The sequence below is a fragment of the Galleria mellonella genome, unplaced genomic scaffold, assembly GCF_026898425.1.
Source record: "Galleria mellonella isolate WM207_F2 unplaced genomic scaffold, CSIRO_AGI_GalMel_v1 utg184, whole genome shotgun sequence".
Taxonomy (NCBI): Eukaryota; Metazoa; Arthropoda; class Insecta; order Lepidoptera; family Pyralidae; genus Galleria; species Galleria mellonella.
This window is the reverse complement of record NW_026442025.1, coordinates 9,008,697-9,033,504: the sequence shown is the minus strand read 5'-3', so window position 1 is coordinate 9,033,504 and position 24,808 is coordinate 9,008,697. Positions and strand designations below refer to the sequence as shown.

General features: G+C 33.1%; 1 protein-coding gene across 2 annotated transcripts in view; it reads right to left on the bottom strand.

Moving 5' to 3' along the window:
* LOC113512106 (synaptotagmin-10-like) overlaps window positions 1-18,910 on the bottom strand; it is a 125,003-nt gene extending 106,093 nt beyond the window's left edge. For both annotated transcript variants that reach the window (XM_031909228.2, XM_052893915.1), the window contains exon 1: window positions 18,767-18,910. In XM_031909228.2, coding sequence (XP_031765088.1) covers window positions 18,767-18,875 — 109 coding nt within the window. In that variant the 5' untranslated portion in view covers window positions 18,876-18,910. The remainder of the gene's footprint in view (window positions 1-18,766) is intronic.
* Window positions 18,911-24,808: the final 5,898 nt, after the last annotated feature.

Below are 24,808 nucleotides of genomic sequence, written 5' to 3'. Positions count from 1 at the left end.
TGTAAGATTCGGACTTCGCTTCAGTCCGTTATCGCATCTATGTATAAAAATATAATAACTGACCTGCCTTTTCATTATAACATATCACTACTCACTGGTATCTCTCCAGCGTGTACCGTTAGTGCAAGCGGGGTTACCAGTCCATTGTCATCCATTAAAAAGAACATAGACGCGATGGTTGTCCGAAGAAAAAGCCATGTGTATTGTACCTATACCTCGTATACTGTACTTTGTATCTACATACTTACTAATTACTAATATTATAAATGTGAAAACTGTTTAACATCAACCATTTTTTAACGTGGTCAATAAAGAAAGTATAAATTGGTTTAGGAACCTCGCGCTCTGCGTGCCAAGGCGCGCAGTCAGGCTCGCGCTCGCGTCACAGCCGCTCAAGATTAAGGACCTCGAATTGTTCCGGAACTAGTCGAGCTTTCTCGACCAAATTCCACGTAAGTGAATCTGATAATTATTTCATTAAACTAAAAATGTACTACAAATTGTATAAAATAAATTAAATACCCACTGTCATTTCATGACGGTGACAGACACAGGCTACGCTTTACCCCGATTACACGGACGAAGCCGCGAGTTAAAACTAGTAAGATTTAAATATTGGATTCAGTTAATATGTATCATCGATTCATATCATCCATACATCCATTCAATGTCGCAAACGGATAGTACGCATGCGTGCGACGTCATAACCCGTTTCCGGGTGATCTTGACCCGGAAGTAGGTCACGATCGTGTCCCGCGCAGCCTCCGACCTTGGAACAGCCACTGGGATCTATTTGTAACGTTGAAAATCGTTTAGAGGATAGATAACAAGGATAGAGGCAATGTTATGAAACATTATTTATAAGCGACTTCCATATTCTTATATTCGCCTGTTTATTTTTACTTATACGTCGTCAATTCTGAACCGATTTCGATTTTTCTTTTGTAATAATTGGCTTACTATGAATGGGTAATATATACCAATATCTATATATTTTAGTTACAATATCTATATATATATATATATATATATATATATATATATATATATATATATATATATATTGGCCAAATAAGGGATATATGGTCGATATCGTTTAAAATGATGATCTTTTATCGTCTTTGGTGTTCAAAGGAAGCAATACAGATATTATTCATGCCTCTCAGGTTTATTCCCTTCTTGATAGGCATAGAAAATATCAATACCGCTCCAATATCTATATATTACGTTCCTCTGGATATTGGAATTGGTGGAAGAAAGGTCGTCACCTATTTCGATATCGTCCATACTGGTTGGATATCAATATTAATATCGATCAGATTCTTCATATTGACATTGGCTAACACACATTTACCATATTCCTTAATAGAGCCAGTATTTACATATTGTAACTGAAATATATAGATCTTTCCTTTATAATATACTTAATAACCCCAATTCTCCGTCGTACCTCCGCTCCCGGTTTAAATTATTACCACCACCAATCCGTCCTAAACGCTCCTGTCAACTTCAGTCCAGGACTCTCGACCTGACCTTTGTGTAGAACATATTTTATGGGCAACTCTTTCTCGTATCGAGCTGCCCAATTATGGAACAAACTCCCTTTCCACATACAAGAGCGCCCTTCAATTATCTCTTTCAAGAAAAGGTTGAAGTTACATTTTCTTTCGTTTGAGTCATAATCTTAATTTTTCATTTTTATAATTGAACTGTCAAACCTTAAAATCATTCAACTAAATTTCTATTGTAGATAGTATATTCATTTATTTTAACATCCATTGTATAAGTAGGTAGGTATTATATTTATTTATAGTATATGTATTTATGTAATATTTTAATATGTATCTTAATACTTTATTTAACTGTATGTTTATGTACTCTAAATATTAATAGTTGTAGCACTTCAGCTGCCCGCTAACAACATGCTTTCTAACTGCCTTGGGTTGACTGGAAGAGATCTCTGTCAGAGATAAGTCCACCCTTGCTCACAATATTTATAAATGCATTAACAATGTAATTTACAAGTGTAATAAAGAATATAATAATAGATATTTATTCCATCCTCAAAGCTATCGCAGTAGCCGCAGTATTAATTGGGTGACTGATGAAGGTGTGATAATCGTTAACACTCCGCAAACGATCAATCACCCTGACTGGTGGAATTGATTGACGAGAAACCCACAGTTTGCGGGCACCTTATTATATTCGGTCTGACTGGGACTGGGTAGATAGTACGTGTATATACAGACATTACTATATATATTAGCCTACTTCTTGGTCACATATTATTTTTGTGACTATTGAAGATAGTTTTTTTTTTTTAATTAAATAAAGCAATGTCATTACAATAATTCTAACTAGCTTCGATCACGGTGAAATAAATACAAGTATGAAATTTGTAAGAGAATTAATCGTTTCAATTAAGAAAATAATTGCTTCAGAAATGACTAAGATATCGCAAAATACAGAAATAATACAGAGACATAGTAAACTGGACGTAGTTCTCTGATATTAAATAAATAATTAAGATTACCTTTTGTACCATATATTCTGATTGGTTAATGAAATTTTTCATTAAATAATATTAGTCTAACTGTTCAAGGGCAAAAATAATTAACTATATAATTTGACTATTTAATTTATAATTCTACAGAATTACTGCCAAACTATCCAATTAGTACAATTTATAGAACAATATCTATAATATAATAATAATAATGTAATATTGGAAAATAAATAAGAAAAATCCTTTAAATATATGTTATAAATGTCAGTTTGTTTGTTGGCTTTTAGCGTCTTAACGGAATAAAATCAACCCATAAATTGTAGTGACTCAAATATATTATTATATGCTATTTTGGCAACCTTTTGTAAAATAAAAAAAACTAAGCTTTAATAATAATTAAAGATTGTGTCCCATAATAAAAAAAAACGACTTCAATTGTTACAAACCCAGTTATTTTGATTAAAAAACTAAACTACTTAACCGATGTTGATAAAATTTCTATGAAACTAAACTTTCAGTAAAAAAAATTCAATACGGTTTAGAACTGACGAAGTTGTAAGGTAAAAAACATTAAAAAAATGCAACCGCACAATACAAATTTAGCGTCGCATATCACTAAAAACAATAATATCTGAGTTTGATATTCGAATAATTAGTAATTACTAATTATAAATTTGAAAAAAGTATTAACTAATAAGTATCGAAAGCTGCAAATCTTTACTAAATATACTAATTTGGCAACACTATTTCCATTAACATAGAAAAAGATATTCCAGCTATCGGATCGACTCGGCTACGTTCGTACCGACTCGTACGTGAACAACTACTAATGAATGATCTTAGCCATTAATAGAAACATATAATGAATGAAATTGATAGTCGAATAAATAAAATTAATAGTCGAATGATTTGACAATCATTTGAATAATTCGAATGAATTGCGCAGTCGATTAATTAAATTCGCACATCGCTAATAGCTTGTCACAGGTAAACATTAAAAGAAAGTTAATACCTTTGTTACAGGTGGCAAAATTTTCTTTGCAGATACTCTCAACTACTGTTGAAAGTATCTGATAAATTACAAAGGACCCTCTTCAAATCTAATTGCCTACAACGGTATTTGCCACTACACTCTGTCATTTAATAATATTTGAAATATTATCCAGCGTCGACAGCTGTGTATTTCATTATAAACAAGCAATCTATTTACCAGAGGGAGACTTTGTACAAAAGTCGATTGCTTGGGTACCTCTGTCCCATTCGTGTTTCAACCGTGAACCAGTTATGTTAGCATGGCTGTGTTTCAGTTTGAAGGGTGGGATATGGCGTGAATTTACAGGGTACAGAGGAATAACACCTGAGTCCTCAGGAATGGCAACGCATGGGGGGTATCATGGGCGAAACAGTATACTCTGTTATGTCCATGGTACTGCTCATGTCTATAGGCGACGGTTACCACTTTCCATCAGGTGGGCCGTCAGCTTGGTTGCCATTCTAAGTTGTATAAAAAAAATCTATGATCTCTTTCATTAAAACTTGATGAAAAGGTTTTCAAAATTTGTTAAAATTATCACAAAAACACCCTCTAAATACAATTTGTAACAAATCGAAACATTCAATCATTTAATCAGCTAGTTGTCTTACGGTTACATTAATTATTTGTTAGTTTACATATTTGTTAAGTTGGTAATTATATATGGTTGAAAACAACGACGGTTAGCTCGTCCGTCATACTCGTGAACGGGTGCTACTAATAGGGATTGGTTTCTTTAAGAATACTGTGTACGTGTATGTGTGTGTTAAAGTTAATACTTTTTTATTTTCTTCCTTTTTATCAATATGACCTTTCTGATAGTCATTTTACCCATTCACATTTTTGTTGTAAACTTAACTTTTATTTGAATAAAGCAACAGCTGAGTTTCTTATCCGTTCTTCTCAGCTGAAATTATATTCCGAATTGGGCGATAGATGACTATTCAATATGACTATTCAAAAATGCTTATATTAAGGTTACTTGAATTGAAAAAATAAGTAATATTATTATTGAAATCGGACTTACTACTATTAGTTTTTTTTTAAAAACCTATTATTGTAATGTATATTTAGTATTTTCAAAAAAAGACGTATTAAATTGGGCATGCTCATCTTCTGTGATTTTATGGATTACTTGGGTATTTCACAAAATCCCTATTATCCCCGTTTTCCTGCAACACATAATTATATCGCATTGTAAGTATGATTTTACCTGCTAAAAAAATATTCTTACCATTTTTCCTCCAATTTGCGAAGATTCCTTCGAATTGTGAGAGCGTTACCGTTAAACCCTCGGCATTGAAAGGGTCGGTTAGGGATTATCTGTTCTTTGTTTATTATTTCAGTAAATTTTCCGATAAAGGTATCCCACGGCCATACTCGGTCAAGGACAAGCGAATTATCCTTTATACAAGAACCTCATTATATTGTGGTCTCTGATTTAATTAAAAAACAAATTTAAAATTACAGTAATATGTTATATGTATTATTGTAAATGTTAATGTTATTGTATGTATTATATCTATGTATTTGAAAAAAACAAACAGAGTTTTGTGCCTCTGGTCAAACTGTTTATAATTACTTTACTTCAAGTAAAGGTTGCCTGAAAGAGATCGCTTGTAGCGATATGGTCTCCCATTGTTTTCTCAGTGTAATCTGTTCTTGTAATTTTATGTATTCCTTTTTTTTTAATAATTTAACTAATGTTATCTTTTGGAGGAAACAATAAAGAGTTATTTAATATATGAATTTTTCTTTATAAACCATATTCATATTAGGAATGTGAATGCAAGTTTGCTTATTTATTTATTACCTCTTCTATCAAGATGTAATTTGGAATTTCGAATAGAAAAAGATATTATATTTTATCTCCGTCTTGCAAACAAAGACACCAGCGAAGCTAGTTTTTAATAAATATGAGAAATTCTAATTCTGTAAAAAATTAAATATAATTTTATAATACAAACACTAGTTTACCAGAAGGAGATACCCTATGTTATAATACAATCAGTGTATCGAACTTTATTAAAATCCATTCCATCGTTTAGGCATGAATGAATAACAAACATCGAAATATCTTTATAAATTTGCACATTTACATATGTTGCAAGATTTAGCTTCAATACCTACATGATTACCAAATTCAATACTCTCTTATTTTTTTACGAACAAATGAAACGGCATGCAAACGGTTTGTAATACATTTTTAGCATTTAGCATTTGCTGTCAGATGCCAGATAATCCCTTGAGGAATTTGTGCCATTTTGATTGATCAACTTCGATAGCAGATTACATAAGGGGATAAGAAAGACTCAGTTTTTTTTTTTGATGGGTAAAAATGTAATAGTACCCCGCCTGTGCTAACGGGATACGCTGGCGGAGCACCAGTGAAAGGTGAAGGGGAACCATGAATTCATCAGGAATTAACCATGATAGTTTCCAGGGAGAACCGCGAGGAGGTCGACCTGGTTGGGTATATTGCTAGCAATAGGATTCTCAGTCTCCATTACTAACAATCCCTTTCCCCCCACAAAAGCTCAGTTATAAATAATAATATGTAAATTTCTCTGAGGATGAAGGAGATTAAGAATTGTATTCGCGATTTGGGTGCCGAAAGGTTAACACTAAACTCGGAGCAGCGATCCAGTAATTTGCCTAAAAATGACTCGTTTATAGATGAAACACGTATCATAAAATATGCGTGAACAAAATGGCAATCGGAAATTGATGGCTAATAAGGAAGGTTGTGAAACTTCTGGTAGTAATAGTGGTGGTCAATCTTCAAGTGTTAGCAGTCACACATATACTAATTTGTAACGGAATTAAACAAAATAATTTTAATCAAATAACTAGTAATATGAATTTCTGCAAGATAGAACATCTACTTCAGTAAAATATAACTGTATCAACGGTAAACTTGAACCTTCAATACACATACGCATTATTTGTATATATTATTTGGCGATCATTGGGGTCTAGCGGTGGGTCATATTACCTCATGAAGCCCTCGCAATATATATATAATCTAATAATGAAGTCTTAAATGAAGTCATCGATAAAGTAGTATACAGTTTTTACCCGCAACTGCATCTGTTGAACTATATATTAATTGACATGAATAATAATAATTGTATATTGTTTCTCACAAAAAAAAACAACTTCAATTCAAATATTTAAAGCTAAACAAATGAACCGATTTTGATAAAACCTATACTCGTATGTAAACGATCTATAAATACCTATATCCATTCCGATAAAAAAAGAATTTACCAAATCGGTTTATAACTAACAGAGTTATGAGGTAACAAACATAAAAGAAAAATATTACTAAATTGAGAACCTCCTTCTTTCTAAGTCGGTTAAAAAGCAGATTATATACATTTCAGTGCCAATGTTATAGTTATTGAAACATCAAAAAGTAACAAATAAACTCAAATTTACATTTATTAATTGGGAAAGAAAATTATTAACAAAATAAAATTAAATATATTATCAATCCTATACAGTGTATTTTATGTTTTGGGAATAAATAAATAAATAAATAAAAATACAATGTGACAGGTTGATATTCCTAAGGACTACAGTATTATGCCACCGTACCCTGTAATTTTACTGCCATAGGATATGGCAAAATAAAGCAATTCTACTACTACTTCTACTCTTCAAAATAAAGCAAATAAGACTGTACAAGTATAGCTACTTAACGATTGAAACACAACAGATCGAAATATCTACTCATGCAAACTACTTATGTACAAAGTGTTCTTTTAATAACTCAACATCGTAATTTTATATTTTCTCTTTTTTTTCTAATAATTACCTAGTGATTTCCAGTGAAATGTAAGTACTACATTCAGAGACAGAGACGCGTGGGAGTGTCTATCGTGCCGGGGCTATCCCCTGCGTTAAATACGAGTATCAACAATTCGCCTACGCTTATTGCAGTACGTAAATATAACTCGTTAATAGCTACCTATACGTTTATAAAACTAAACGTACATTTTTAAAGCAAAATAACCAACTTCAATAGTATAATTTCAACACGCATATAAATGACGAGATATTTTGTAGAACCATAGGATTGGAAATATTTGAATTTAATCTCTGTTTTAATACGTACCATAGACTAAAAATAGTTTTTTTTTTTATACGACTTAGAATGGCAAACAAGCTGACGGCCCACCTGATGGAAAGTGGTAACCGTCGCTTATAGACATGAGCAGTACCATGGACATAACAGAGTATACTGATTCGCCCATGTTACCCCGCATGCGTTGCCATTCCTGAGGACTCAGGTGTTATTCCTCTGTACCCTGTAAATTCACTCCATATCCCACCCTTCAAACCGAAACACAGCCATATAAACACAACTGCTTCATGGTTGAAACACGAATGGGACAGAGGTACCCAAGCAAACGACTTTTGTACAAAGTCTCCCTCTGGTACTATAGTACTTATTATAACAGTATTTTCGTACAAAATATATAGTTTTTTACGTTGCCTAGAATGACTTCAATAGTGATAAAGTTAACATGTGATCAATAAATATGATATGTCCGTATTTCACCTAGCATATTAGAATTCAACGCGGTAGGTGGCGGTAGCGCCGTCACTCGGATTAATTTGGTTATTAGAATTTCTATTATCACCGGAGATTTAATCGGAAGTTTAAATGAACTTTCCCACTGTGTTTCAATATTGTAACTAATAGAACCTTATCAAATAGAATAAATCAATAGAATTTAATCAAAATCTTAACAAATAATTGGCTCGACCATAAGACATTCAGTTAATGTTCAATAATAGTACAAATTAATTGGACGTTTCAATTTGTTGTTAATCTCATTTGGAAGGTATTTCTGTGATAATTTCGCCAAAACACAATTCATCATATCATGTCCACTGCTGAACATAAGCCTCTTTCATGAGGAGGGAGGGGGGGTTTGCTAATAGTTGCTTGACAGGCAAGTTGGCAACTGCAGCTAGTCTTTGGTTATGTTTTAAGAGACGCTGCTGCCCATCCCTCGACTATTTAGTTCCCGTAGCCACCTCTTACGACACTCGAGGGTAAGGAAGTGGTGACACACTATATGCTGGGACCACATGGCGTAAAAACCAGGAAAATGCAGTAACCTACTGACGGATCTAATGAATTTCAGATTGTTTTTAGTGGAATGATAACCAATAATGTCGATATACTCTGGCGGGTAAATGATAGGTGAAGATACGTCAGTTGGCCTATTGTACCAAACTCGCCGAGAACTACTTTACCAGAGAGAGATTTTGTACAAAAACTGTTTGTTTGGGTATCTCTGTTCCATTCGTGTTTTAACTGTAAAGAACATGTGTTGACTTATGTTGCATGGCTGTATTTCGATTTGCAAGGGTGAAATATGGCAGTGAATTTACAAGGCACAGAGGTATAACACCTTAATCCTCAGGAATGGCAACGCATGGGGGGGTATCAAAGCGGAACTTACTCTATTATCTCCATAGTACTACTCATGTTTATTGGCAACAGCTACCACTGTCCATTGGGTGGGCTGTCAGCTTGTTTGCCATTCTAAGTTGTATAAAAAAACCACCACAGCTTCCGAGGGAGACTACGCGAATGGGTTTCATATGTGATATAAGTACCTTTCCGTTTCATTACATTCCTTGTTAATTCATGATGAGTGAATATTAATAAAAATGATAATTTTTTCCATATCGTCACAGAGCGTTGCTTCATTAAGAACATAATCTCCAAACGTCCGTGATATTTACATGTTAGCGTCAATTTATGATCGGCGTGCTCGGGACAGAGCCGCTGGATCGACCCGCATACCATTTGATGAATTATGCTCTATATAAATTGGACAGTTCATTTTCATATCACGTATCATCAGCATCAAAAGCAGACGAATATTTTAGGATTTTCGAAACCTACTAAACTATATCTCGTAATATTAATATGTTATTGTAAATATAGTTGCTTTGAATAAAACTTAAAACCCCCTCTATATGAAATAAGTAAAAAAAATCGTATAAATCGATCAATTTTTTTTTTATTTATAAGGCTATTGGACATCAATAGACTATCTTATGGCCTGATTAATTAATGCTTTATTTATATTTTTATTAAATTCCATTGAAATGGACTAGACTATAGTCAACTAATTATAATTCTATAAAATATTTATCTAAAACAGACGCTTACATTGTTGCATTACTTATCATGATCATTTTCATATCACCCATCTACTCTCCACTATTTTTTTTTAATGGATGATAATGGAATGGTAACCCTACCCGCGCTATCAGTATACACCGGTGGGGCACCAGTGAAGGATGATAGATGAGGATGAAGCAGGTCAGTTAGCCCATCGTGACGAATTCAATAAGAATTGTTCACGATGGTTTCCAGGGGGAACCACGTGGAAGTCGACCTAATAGAGCATATTGCTAACAATGGGGCTGTCAAACTCCATTGCTAACAACCCCTTTCCCCCCACTCTCCACTATTGTACATAGGACTCCCCCAAAAGTCGCTTATATTCAAAATTCTGTGACTATTCTCCGGCTTTTGATGCTGACTGTACGATCAAAACAAAATTGTATAATGTATTTTTTATTTACTTTTTATTAAATTAAATTTTTTATTGCTGTTTATTTTTCTTCTGATTATTTGATTAGAATTTGTTTTAATGCCGACACAATTACCATATGTGTGACTGCCAACACTCGAAGATTGATTAACTACCAGAAGTTCTACAACCTTCCATATCAGTCTCCGACAGCCATTTTGTTCACGCCTGTTTTACGATAAAATAAGTCTAATCACATAATTGGTTATATAATTAGAATTATTATTATATCACTGGTGATATGGATTTCCGCAAAATAACAATCAAGAATACTGTGATTAATTGTAGCCTGATAGCTTTTTATTTTCTTTTTCATTATAAATACGAAGTTTGATAATCATTATATCTACACAAGTAAAGCCACGGTGGATAACAAGTCTCCTATAAAAACTTATTGATGTTTACGAAAATTCACTGAAATAAATTAAGTGCACAAAACAATAAACTCAGCCAAATACCACTTTCATTTTGTTTAATTATCTTGAAGTTCATTGGATACAATGCAAATGTATCTACAATTAATTAAATGAAAACAATTAATTTCTTAGGAGCATCTCAACTTGTAAGACCGCACAATACTAATGTATTTGATATATACATTAGTATTTATACCAACATATAATGCACAAAAATAAAAAAAAATATAAGACTAACACGAGAGTATACCCTATTGAAAAAAAAAAATTATCGAAATCAAATTAGAATTAGCCACATATCGCCTAAATTAAAACACATTAAAAAACTAAAATTGAATGTCTTCTATTATCAGAAGTCTTTTAATAATATTTCAGATTCAGATAAAATATAAGAATTAAATTAAATGTAGATATAGAGGAAAGGGAAGGATGTTAGTAATGGGGAGATTAGGCCTCATTACTAACAATATAGTCATAGTTTGTCCAGTCAAACTCTATGCGATTTCCCTTAGCAACCACTTTACTTAGTTCCTAAGAAATTTCCTACAATGAGCCAGCCTACCTAACTCTGTACTCGTCTATCACCATTCACTGATACTCCGCTAAGGCATATCAAAAGCGCAGGCTGAGTCATCATTATAAAACTCAGCCAAAACAAACAAACCAAAACTAGCCCAATTAATTAGCTAACAAAGCCGTTTCTGAGGTACGCTTTCATAATAAGCCGTTAATAGCCACTTGTCCGGTGTCACCGACTTAATACCCAAACAATAGCATTATAAATCCCCTTGACGGCTTAACTACGCGCTCCTGTAATTTGGCCAAACATTTGATCCCCAATATTCCCCAAGAAACCCGTAAATCCCCGTAACAACCGGCTATTTGAGTAAATAGTTCTAATTGCGACGATATTGTGCAAAATGATCTTGAAATTGAACAAGGTCGGGTGAATGGCTGACTTCTTGTGTTTCGTCGAAATATATTTGACTTTATTTTCTTTCAGTGTCGTCTATGATGTCTTATATTTTTTAAGAGGAAAATTATTTTACGCGTCCTATCATTACTGAATACTAGATCCAAAATTCCTTTATCTAAGCACATTCATTCTAATACAACCTTTAGTATTGTTACTAAGGAAATTTAATTAAAGAAGGAACAATGACTCATTTATAGGTAGTGGTGTTAATGCCAGTTAAAGTATTGGGAGAGCAAAACCATGTAGGAGGTGTTAACATTACGTGGTTTCATTAGAATTGATTTTTCAGGTTGGTAAATCTTATTTGTTCCCCTGACTTGATATAGCCAGTGTTTTCCTTTTCTTTTGTTATTATTTTAATATTCGCTATGCTATTAACTATAAAATTACTTACATTTACAACAACTAGTTTTTCTTCAAATAATTTAAGATTTTTCCAACAAAAAATGTTTATTTATGTCCAGATTTTATTTATTTTAGACTAACGAAACTACTAAACCGATTTTAATAATGAGTCAGTCAGTCATCACGCAGCATTCTCTTTTATTTATAAATAAGAATTGCTATTTTTCTACAAAATCATAATTTATTTTTTCGCTCCTATACGAAGTTACTTCATAAAGTTGAAATAACAAGTCTATAAATACCGTCTCCATTTTATCCGGCCCCCGGATAAAAATTCTAAGGCCATTTAAACATACGAGAGAAGCAATACCCGGTGAAAACCGATTACACGGCATGAATTAAATATGATCCACATACCCGGGAGTCCTTCGGAAGGCATGCGGATCTGGGCATCTGTGCTGCTCCAGTTTCCCTCATTTCAAGGTCAAATAAAAGAAATGAGCTTTATTGTGTACATAATGATGAATTATGGTAATATTTTGTTCTCACAAGTCAATAATCTGTTTTTTATTACTTTGCATATTTATTAAACAAGTTCCGGGTGTTTTTTTATTTGATATTGATTGTAACTTGTTTTACGAGTTAACATTGTTATGAGTATTTTACCTGGATTATCTTTTTAATATAATAAAATTTTATAAATATGTTTGTATGCTTTTTACGCAATAACGCTTAAACGACTGAACGGATTTGAATAGAATTTTGTAGATAGGTAGATTATATCCTAACGTTTACATATTGATGTACAGGAAACAGTTAATGTGGTTTGAATATGAAATAAAGTAACAATATAAGGTTATGTGACATACGTTAGTATGTGACACAATTATAATAAAATTGCACCTATATGATATCTTTACATGGAAGATATTTAAGAAAAATTGTATTGATAACACTGTGGGGGTTCTTCGAAAAAGGGATAAAGGTATCTTTAGGGTAGGCAGCGTGCGCGTAATGCCCCTAGTATTGGAGGTTCATAGGCTACAGTAACCGCTTACCACCAGGCGGACCGTATGCTTGTTTTCCACCACAGTGGTATAAAAAAACAATTAATGTTCTTATTAAGACATTAATATGGTCTCAATCATAAACGATATTCTTTGGAAACTTTATATGTATGTTTGTCGCGGCGTTACTCAAAAACTATTACATCAAATTAGATATAATTTCCACAGTTGTGTTCCTAAAGATTTAGCCTAAAATGTGGCATATATTTTATCTTAATACACCATCTAGAAGTGGCATATGACATTGGTTTTTCTACTTCTAAAATCCACGGCCACAAAGTAGCGGGCTGTAACTTAGTCTAGAATATTTATTTATTTATTTGTACCAAAGCAACAGTATATACACTAATACATTAATAAAATAACAGCATCAAATTTGCATTGGAGTGCTTTTTTTTGCTGCATATTTGCATATCTGCTCTGCATAATATTCGATATTATAAACATTAAAATAATAGCTACAATAGATTTAAAATAACAAATTGACAGCTTTAATGTAATGTACAAAGAATGTTAAAAAATATCAAGGTCCTTACATACATTATTATAAATCTTAATAAAATTTAAAATGTGAAAATTAATATGTTTGTTTATTTGTTCGTTAACTCTTGGCCACTTAAAAACTAACCCATCACTATTAAATTTGATTACATATAGAATGGACAAACACATAGGCTTACTATTCCGGTCATTGTATATACGCTGGCAATGATGACGAATTCGTGGGTAAAAGCTAGTAGTAAAATAAATAGGCTTATAAAAACTGAGTATGTTATTATCTACTATATTACAAATTGGGAACATAATAATATTATAAATATTAAATATATCTACTCACATTTAATATTTATCCACTTTCAATATTGTCCTTGAGGGGAAAACATATAGAAAATCCATTATTGTAATATATAATGAAACTTCCTGTTTTGTTACATATTATTTTGAAAGTAAATAACTACATACATATAAAAGACATTACGTATGATAATTTAACGATACTGTAACCAAAATCGATGGAAAATGTATTATTTTTTTCCATTTTCCAACAGCTACTTCGGTCATGACGAAATTAAGTAATACTGGAGTATAACCTATGCAGTGTTGCCAGATTAGGTATTTTTTCGAATTTCCAGTAAAAAATTTTGTATTTGCAGAATTTTGAAGAAATTAAATTCTTGAAGAAATGCAAAATGGGCTTGGACATGGTTAAAAAAAAAACTTTTACTTCCAGAAGAAGTCATATCGATTTGGGGAAAAAATATTTTACGTTTGGATTAAAATCAAAATCACTGAAACACAAAAATCTGAAAAAACATTGGATTCAAGCACTGGATTCAAAGACATTGCCCTAGTAGTTTCCAGGTTAAAGTGGAGATGAGCAGGCCACACGAAGAGACGTGAGGATAGACTTTGGAGCCGTAAGATTGCAGAGAGGAGACCAATAATTAGTCTGAGGAAGTTGGGAAACAACCCATGCACTGAGCCGATGACAAGTAGAACTGTGGGTGAGACCTGGATGCGCATGACGTAGGATTACCCAAGCCTTCACAATACACAGATACATATATATATATATATATATATATATATATATATATATATATATATATATATATATATATTGTTTTTATATCAGATACTCTCAGATTATTTATTTCAAATTAATCATCGCTTCTTGATTACTTCAATGTTGTGGCATTTTTTTATACCACGAAGGTGGCAAACAGGCATATATCCCGTTTAATTGTAAACGGTTTGTGTAGCCTATGGACACCTGCAATACTAGGGATGTCACGTATTTTTACCTATTATATATAATATTTCACGTGTATTGCATAGGCGTCACATTATATTCATTCTAAGATGACCATGATCATTTGAAAGAATCACGAATAGGCCTATACTCAAAAATTAAACTCTCAAATTGTAAAATTTAAGAATAAGAGTGACAAAAACAATGGATTTCGTAGGAGAAAACGCGGTAAATGGCTAGTATAACTATTTTACGTTAATTGCACCTTGTTAAAATGTAATAGGCTGGATAGTATTACATAATGTTTTACAATTAGCCATATTATACTACGCCGAAAAGACACAAGACGCTGCCCAATTTCCTTAACATTATCTTAAAATAATATTACTGAGTAGTAAATACGTAGTTAATTAATGTAATGGTTTGAAAAACTAACTAAAGGATTGTTTACCTTATACGAGTACAATATAGCAATTACTTTCCTCAACTTATAAATTTATATTACATGAAAGTCTTTTTCTTGGTTTAATTTTGTATAAGATTATGATTACGTTTTCCAAATAGAGGTGTTCTAAATTCGTTTGTTTTTTTTTTTATGGATGACCTGCGATTATATCGCCAATTAGGAATCGATTTTAATAATTCTTTATGCAATCGATGGGGCATGTTTTCGTGTTGATCTTGTAATATTTTTGTGATTAAATAAAGGTAACTTAGAATAGCAAACAAGCTAACGGACCACCTAATGGAAAGTGGTAACCCTCACCTATAGACATGAGCAGTAACATGGACATAACAGAGTATACTGTTTCGTATATGGTAGCCCTCATACGTTGCCGTTCCTGAGAACTAAGATGTTATTCCTCTGTACCCTGTAAATTCGCTGCCATATCCCACCCTTCAAACCGAAACACAGCCATGCAAACACAACTGCTCCACGGTAGAAACACGAATAGGACAGAGGTGCCCAAGCAAACAACTTTTGAACAAAGTCTCTCTCTGGTGAAATGTGTTATATAAATAAACACATTTTTTCTTAATACGTTATCTGGAAGTCGTCTATTTCATTGGTTTTGTTACTTCTGAAATCCATATGTGCGAAGTATCGAACAAAATATTAGTCATAGTATAGTATATACATGAAATCTATATTGAAAAAAAAATTAAAAATCAACGTTACCTGTAGTGTTTTTGACAGAATCAGACAAGTTTTCCATTATCAAATAGCTTATGTAACCCGTCAATTAGTTTAGTTGATAGACTCTTAGTTTTCATATAACTTGAGACGCTCGAACGGTACATGCCTATCTACGTCCTCGTAATCCGCCCATCAACCGTGTAGAATTAAAGTGGTCGGACCACTTTAATGGATGAGGGGAAAGTTTTAGCAAGAAACCAAACAACAGTGTTTCCTTTCTACATTTCCTGGAAACAATTTCATTATAAACTTGTACTGTAATGGTAGCTGCCTAAGAAAATAGATGGAGCAGTTGGCAGGTGATCTCACGTAACGTACTCCATCTACAATGGCATCTGGAATTATCTGCCACAAAGTACAATTGTCTTTAAGTGATGGAATTCTTAATATTTGCAACTAGCTTTGTACCGTGGCTATGACTGCGAGAAATGGATTAAAAAGTACCCAATTGATGAATCCATGATATAGACAATTTGTATACTAAACTAATAACTTAGAATGGTAAACAAGCTGACGGCCCATCTTATAGAAAGTGCTAATCGTCGCCTATAGACATAAGCAGTACCATGGACATAACAGAGTATACTATTTCACTCATGATACCCCCATGCGTTGCCATCCCTGAGAACTCAGGTGTTATTTCTCTGTACCTTGTAAATTCACTGTCATATGATATCTTCACCACCTATTTGGTGTCAGGAGATTATCGATCGCCATCATTATTAAAAAAAAAGTTTGAAAAAAGAAGATCCAACACTCACAATCGTTGAAATTCTCCATGATGCCAGCCAAGTAGGGTATTGAAGCTAGTGAGCTAGGGGTAACCGCTTTCGGTATTGAATCCGGGAAAAAGGGGATCGCCCTAAGGCCCTTGCCTGAGCCCTTCTTGGAGAGCTACAAAGATACAAAGATACGAAAATGCCATCAGAGTCATCGATCCTAGTGACAAAAGGGTAGTCATCCTCGATGATAAATTCAGAGCAAAGTTGCTCTCCTCGAGGCCCCCACCTGAGCCCTCGTCGAATAACTAAGAAAACTCGGTCTATATGCACAAAAGTTTCAGACATGGCTTATCGAACCACGGCTTAACGTGCATTTCGTATCAGTCAAGTGACAATCGGTTGCAATGATTTTAAACATGAATTTGAAAGTAAAGATTTAGGCTCGAATTCGATCTTGAAATCCCGGCACTTCCAATCAAGTAGAAGCTCAAATGCCGTCAGCTCAAATGCCTCCTAATAATAAAATAATTGCCGTGTGGTCCCGGCATAGGAAGCGGTTTCCTTTCCCGGTGGAGTAGGATGTCGTACAAGGCGACTAAGAGAACTGAATGGTCAAAAGATGGACAGCAGTGTTCCTCTTAAGACATCACTAAAGCCTAACTGCGGTTGATAATACACTTGCCAAGCGTAGCAACTAGTGGTCAAGGCATATTTCGGATGTCATACTTGAAAATTACCAATTAAAACATAATATTTTTTTTTAATCTTCATATCGAATCCCATAGGAGTCAACGACAAGCTATCCTATAATAAGAATCCATGTTACATTATCTCAAGTATGATTATAAATTAAAACCTATGTACTAGTATGTGCAAGGTCAAGTTCAATAATTAATCAATGTATTTTTAATTCTTTCTGATTCTGATATATTATTAATCTGAAAATGAGTATGTTTGTTCGTTTGTCCCCTCTTGGAGTATCGACTCAAAACTAAATTTAAGTTAAATTTGTTAAATGTTTAGTACTTAGACTGAAGGAGGATTTATTTCCCTGTCACACAATTAAAATAGCGAGCTCATTAAATTAAAAATAACAATAAAATCATTAATATTTAATATTTTTAAAGTATATCAAATTAGAACTAAAATAAATTAACCCAATATTGCTGTAATAACAAAAACTTTTACCATTATTTTAAATAATATATATTTTATTTTATTTAAAATAATCAATTTAAATTATCAGTAATATAATACAAGGTTGATTGATATTTATTTTCATTTACAATCCACTGAATTCTTATTTTAAATTATAAATAAAAAAAAGCGAGTTTGTTTATTACCTCCTGGCACTTTAACGGTTAATCAATCATTCTGTCGTTTACACGGTCATTATATGCGGGATGGAGAAGTAGCCTTACTTCTTGTCGCGTTTCAGTAAAATATCCCAGTCACGGGAGCGAAATTGCGGGCGAGAGCTAGTAATGAAGCAGGTCATTTAAATTCACTGAATATACTATAAAAGCAAGTTACGCCACAAGTTGTAAGCAAAATAAGGGTTTTGTTATTATAGTAACTGACTAACTTCGAATCTGAGCCTACATAGATATTCTCTATAAGAACTATATAACATATGGTCACGATTGTGTTTTGAAAGTTTTTATTCAAAATTTTAATATTCTATTTGTTTTATATGAAACTATTATATAATTATATATATACACTCTTAAAAAATATTTATTAATTATTTTTATAATTTTTATATACATATTCATTTATCTTTATCACTATTCCAATAATGATAGTATTACAAACTACACGATTTTTTATATTTAAATACCAAAATAGTTTTATATTTATTGATATTCCAAAAATCACATTTATATATTAAAATATGCAAAGTGAAAATCAATAAAATTGCTCTAAAATCACAATTAAATCACTCACTGAATATATATTTTTAAATAATTCGTTTAAACATAATAAACACTAAAAAAGCACTAAACGTTATTTTTATTTTACACTATTGATTATACACTTTACAAATATAAATTTCGATTAATATTATTTTAAATATAAAATAAATAAAAAATAATAAAGTGAAATTTCAAATTTGGAACTAACCTTCGCTCGCCCGCGTTTCTCTCGAGTCGTCGACGATCAACAGGTGGGGTCGTCTGGCGCGCTCGAGCTCAAGCCCGGGTGGCGTAGTACCGTATCGCGGGACGCCCATCGCTGCCGGCAGTCTGGGCGCGAATGGAGAACGTTCCTGATATGCGAACGTCGCAGGTGGTACACCTAGTACCTACCCCGTCCCAGTCAGACCGAATATAATAAGGTGCCCGCAAACTGTGGGTTTCTCGTCAATCAATTCCACCAGTCAGGGTGATTGATCGTTTGCGGAGTGTAAACGATTATCATCACACCTTCATCAGTCACCCAATTAATACTGTGGCTACTGCGATAGTTTAGAGGATGGAATAAATATCTGTTAATATAAATATATGTTTTAGTTACAATGTCTATATATTGGCTCAATAATTAATATAGATATCCGACCAGTACGGATGATATTCAAATGGGTAATAACCTTTTTCCCGCCATCAATGTCCAATCCAAACCCAATATAAAAATATTGAAGCAGTACTAATACCACCCATGCCTGCAGTCAAAGACGCATAACTCCTTTACACTTTGTTATTTGTATCACATCAGCTTCTACTACTATGTTTAGCACTAGATACTATCTAGTACTGAATATTCACCCTTCGGGGGTTTTACCAGTAGTTGCCAGGTTTGACAGGCAGATTGGCAAGTACAGTTAGGCGTTAGAGATGTTTTAAGAGGGACGCTGCTGCTCATCCCTCGTCCTCCCTTAGTCGCCTATTGCTACACTTACGGGAAAGGAAGGGGTGGCCTATTCTAGCCGGTTATCTATGCCAGGACCACACGGGAATAATTACATAAACTTAATTACATAAAAATAAGATAAATAGGCAGCAATGGGCGGCTTTTATTGTGATACGCCATGTAGAACTAGTCTGTTTCTTTAGCCACTTACTTATCAAAATCCGTGCGTACCAAATAGTGGGCAAATAGCTAGCTTAGTAACATATATATATATATATATATATATATATATATATATATATATATATATATATATATATATATATATATATATATATATATATATATATATATATATATACACATATTTTAACATATTTATAAACATAGTCATGATGTTTCAGTACGACATAGTAATTCAGTTACAGAGTACAGGGCCATAGTATATTAATTCTGTGAAATGGAAACGCATAAAGGATACCATAAACATTAAAATGTATCTTGTTATGTCTATGGTGCTTTTCATGTTTATAAATGACGGTTATAAGATTCCATCAAATAGATCAGTCTATATGTTTGTCATTCTAAGGTACACGGCGGCAAATATTATTTCTGCCCATAACAGAAAAACTGCTAAATTTAGAGTGACCATAGTAGATTTTTGGCCCAAGTGGCAAAATTTCGAAATCTGCTAGTAATCATACGAGGTTAAAAAATTTTGCCCGAAGCGGCAAAACTTTGAAATCTGGCAGTGATCATAATAGGTTAGAAGTTTTAGCCCGTAGTAACAAAATTTCGAAATCTGGTAATTATCATAACAGGCTAGATGTTTTTGCCCGGAGTTCTGATAGTGATCATAATTGGTTATTCTTACTCATATCTCTAAATGTATATTTTTAAGGGTAGGTGTTTACTTCTTTTTTTATACCACTGAGGTGGCAAACAAGCATACGGCCCACCTGATGGTAAGCGGTTACCGTAGCCTATGAACGCCTGCAATACCAGAGGTATTACGCGCGCGTTGCCGACCCTGAAGAAACCTTTTTACCCCCCTTTTGAAGAACCCCATGCTGTAGTCCCTTGGGAAAACCTCGGCAGGGAGTTACTTCATTTGATGTTTTTATTATTAATGATAACAATAGGATTTCATTCGATCAACGGGCTTATTTTTTAATTAAAAAACTTTGAAGCAGCATCCATTACGTACGTACGCTTTAATCAGAATATACTCGAATAGTTCCAATTAAAAAAATGACAAAATTTTAATTAGAGCTACTTTTTTTTTTCAAGAGAATGAAATATACAAATACTAGCCGCAAATATACAAATACTTTCCGCAGCTTCGCCTCTTATATACTGTTGCTGGTACTTCCTTCCATTACTATATCATTCATATGGAAGAAAAGAATTATTACTAATAGAGACTAGTAGCTACATTTCCTATATAACTTCACAAGACGAGCTCTACGCGGTTCTTCATGAAAACCATGGTGGTATATTCTATTCTGTAATGTGGCCACTAGCCTCCGTTACTAATAATCCCTTCTCCTCCTGGACGTAATGGGTTAATCATCATCATCACATCAGCCATCTACTGTCTACTGCTGAACACAGACCTCCCCCAAAAGGGGGTCTTGCCAGTAGTTACCCCGTTTGGTAGGCGGATTGACAACCGCAATTAGTATTTGGTAATATTCTAAGAGGAACGCTACTGCCCTATCCTCGACCATTAAGATCCCTTAGTCGCTTCTTACGACACCTACGGGAAAGGAATGGAAGGGAAAGAAATTGGCCTATTCTATGCTTGGACCACATGGTAACGGTACGATGTTTTTCATCATCGATTCGAGGGTTGCCGTCGGGTATTTATTTATTAAGTGCCAAATGAATAATATGTATTTTTAAATAATGCCCCCATTCATTAGTCGTTTAAATAGATTAAATTAATCAATTATTTTTATAATCCTTAGCTGCTTTTAAATCTTGCATCACTCAGCCGGTAACTAATGGTTTTAGCATTATGAAACTTCATAAAAACGTACTTTAGCCAAAAGCTTTTAAGTATATAAAAATTATAAAAAAAAACTTTATTTCTACAATAAACAGAAGTACGGTGGAATTTTGTTGTAAAATATGTAGATTAAGTTATCTCATTTATCCTCTAAGCTTACTCTCTACTCTATTCATGCAATAACTCTAAAAAATGGTGTAAGAAGTCTCATAAAATACGTCATACAAATTGTATGACTTTTTAAAAGAACTTTCAGAATAATAAGGTTTTCGATCCATCAGATTCTTTTAATCATTTTACACAATAATATTGCCATTTTTGAACCGATTTTCAAAATTCTTTTTACAATTGATAAGGTTTACTCTCATACTGATGCTTCTATTTTTATTTTCCAAGTAGAAAATTAGTTTGTTGCGTAGTAAAATTTATTTAGCAATATTATTAACATTAATAATGTTATAAATTAAATTGCAATAAATTTTAAGCTGTTGAAAAATTTAGAAACTAAATTCGGAAACTGAACCTGTGAAATTTACACCATTCCAGCAAATTTGTTTACGCAACCTAAATATAAATAAAATGTATGTAATAAATCTATCTACAAAACCTGTCATCATTCATTGCTGCGTATGTATTCATTGTGTGTATGTATTGGATAATTTTTACAGTATATACACGTATGTACACGTGTGTGTGTTTCATATGCAAATAAAAGATAGGTTGAATACATATATACATATGTATTTATCCTATCTTTTATTTGCATATGGAGCAGCTAAGCCGTTACACGGCAACCCATTGGAATCTTTTGTGCTTCCCCCTGCCTTACACCATCATTTTATTGATCCTATGTGTTACCTTTGCAATATATATACCTGTGCAATATCTCGCGGTTTAAGATCTATAGTCCCTGGCTCTGAATAAGCCGTTTCCAGTAGACACACACGCACTCCCCCTCCCCCTTCTTGAATACGCCTATGGTTTTACGTATACTTAATGACTTTTACCTTGCATATATATATATATATATATATATATATATATATATATATATATATATATATATATATATATATATATATATATATATATGCATTTGCCTTAGGTATATTTAGAGGGGATCTTACTATGCCCACCTTAGAATTGTTTGGTGCCCACCCCAGAATAAGTAGCGGAGCGTTCAACTGTAAATAAAGACATGTCCGAGAGTACATGTACGCCTTTTTAAAAGGGCCAGCCCCCCCCCCCTGTCTGGAAAATAATGTTAAATATGTCAATGACATTTACTTGTAACTTGACTTAATTTTTAAGAGCCTAACGCCTTTTGTAATGGAGTTCAATGACTGTAATTTAAACTTAATACATGTTTTTATTAAAACTTTAATAACATGCAAATTAATTTTGTTTAAATAAAAATAATACAATATATTTTTCCAGTAATCCCACATTCATAGTTAGGCCTTCATAACTCGGTATTTTGTATTAATGTAGAGAAAATTTTCAACTACCTACTAGAAAAGTTTATATGAATAGAAGCGTGTATGTCACCTTCAGTCTGTTAATGAACTTGTCATATAAACCTGACTAGCTATAACTCGTGACATTGCTCGTGTAAATAAACACACTATAATATACTTTGAAAAATATAATTCATAAAATTTCTGCTCGTATTACATATATATTTACAGGAGGATTATGGAGTTACATCACAGCCAAATACCACATAGCATTATTATGTCCCCTAATATGGATAAAAAGCCAGTTAAATGTTATCTCTTTGTATTTATGTAATACTTAGCAAAATGTGTATATTTTGCTAAGTATTTGCGTAGACACAAAAAATGTAACCTATATTCTTAATAAATAGCACGTATGTATGCATAAATTTTCATTATGATTTGTTAAATTTTTAAAACAATAAGATGCAATAAACAAACTGACACACATTCACATTTATAATGTTACGAAGGATTTCTTAATTTAACTTACTATTTACCTTATTTTATTGTATTTACGTATGTACCTTTATTGTAAATATAATATATATATATATATACACACTCACACACACACACACACACACACACACACTCACACACACTCGCGTACTCGCACGCGTACACGCACACACCCACACAAACCATGCACCTACGTGTACCCAAATTCACATGAAACATGTCATATAATTAGATTATCCCTGTTCGCCGCAACATAACTGTAAAATGACTTGCTTTGACTTCCACGAGACAGGCTTTGCCTAGTGTGGGGTCATAGCTATATTGTACCATAGGCTAATTTTGTTAAAGGAAATAAAGATATTCTTATTCTTCTATACACATACATATATGTCCTTACTAATATTATAAATATAAAAGTGAGTTTGTTTATATGTTTTCTTTGCCGCCTTAACGACTCAACCGGTCGTCTTGAAATTGGTATATACCTACTGTTTGCGCGTTCCCTTATTTTTATATATTTTAAATAATATTATTATTAATTTATTCTTATTTATATGCTAGTTCAAAAATAACAATAGTAATCGATACCTAGTGCTAAATTAATTTCCCTTGATCCTATCCTATCCAATCACCGTCATCGTCTTTACCTCCGAGCTACAACAACCAATGAGAACGCCGGAAGCTTCTAAGAAACTTCAGAGCCGTCTTCAATCTTAACCGTCAATGTGACCTCCGCAATAGACGGGTAAATGTAGTTACTGCTTTCATAATTTACAGTGCTGTGTTTGTAGACAAAATTTTGTGTGTGTACATTAGTGATAAAGTGACGGAAGGAATCAAAGCGATTCATCATATAATAGCCCACGACAAGATGGTGAGTCCTTATATCCTTTTCGTTATCTCTTTCATACCTAGATTGTTTCCTATAAAACCCACCACCTACTATTTAAGAATCAAAAGGACATACACCACTAGTTATCCCGGTCACGTGGACAAAGTCGCGGGTGTAAACTAGTACTTACACAAATGATATCGCGTAAAAATTCGTAGAATTAATTGTAGCATCGTAGCACGTAGCATGCCCGTAGGCGTACTACGTCGTAGCCACGTAGTACAATAAATACAGTATTACCATAGTACAAAATCCATACAAAATATAAAAATACATAGTCGGCAATAAGTAATCTAAACCTAAAATACCGCCATGTGATTCCGGCATAGAATAGGCCACCCCTTCCTTTACCGTAAGTGTCGTAAGAGGCGAATAAAGGAGGGCGAGGAATGGGCAGCAGCGTCCCTCTTAAAACATCTCTAAAACCTAACTGCGGTTACCAATCTGCATGCCAA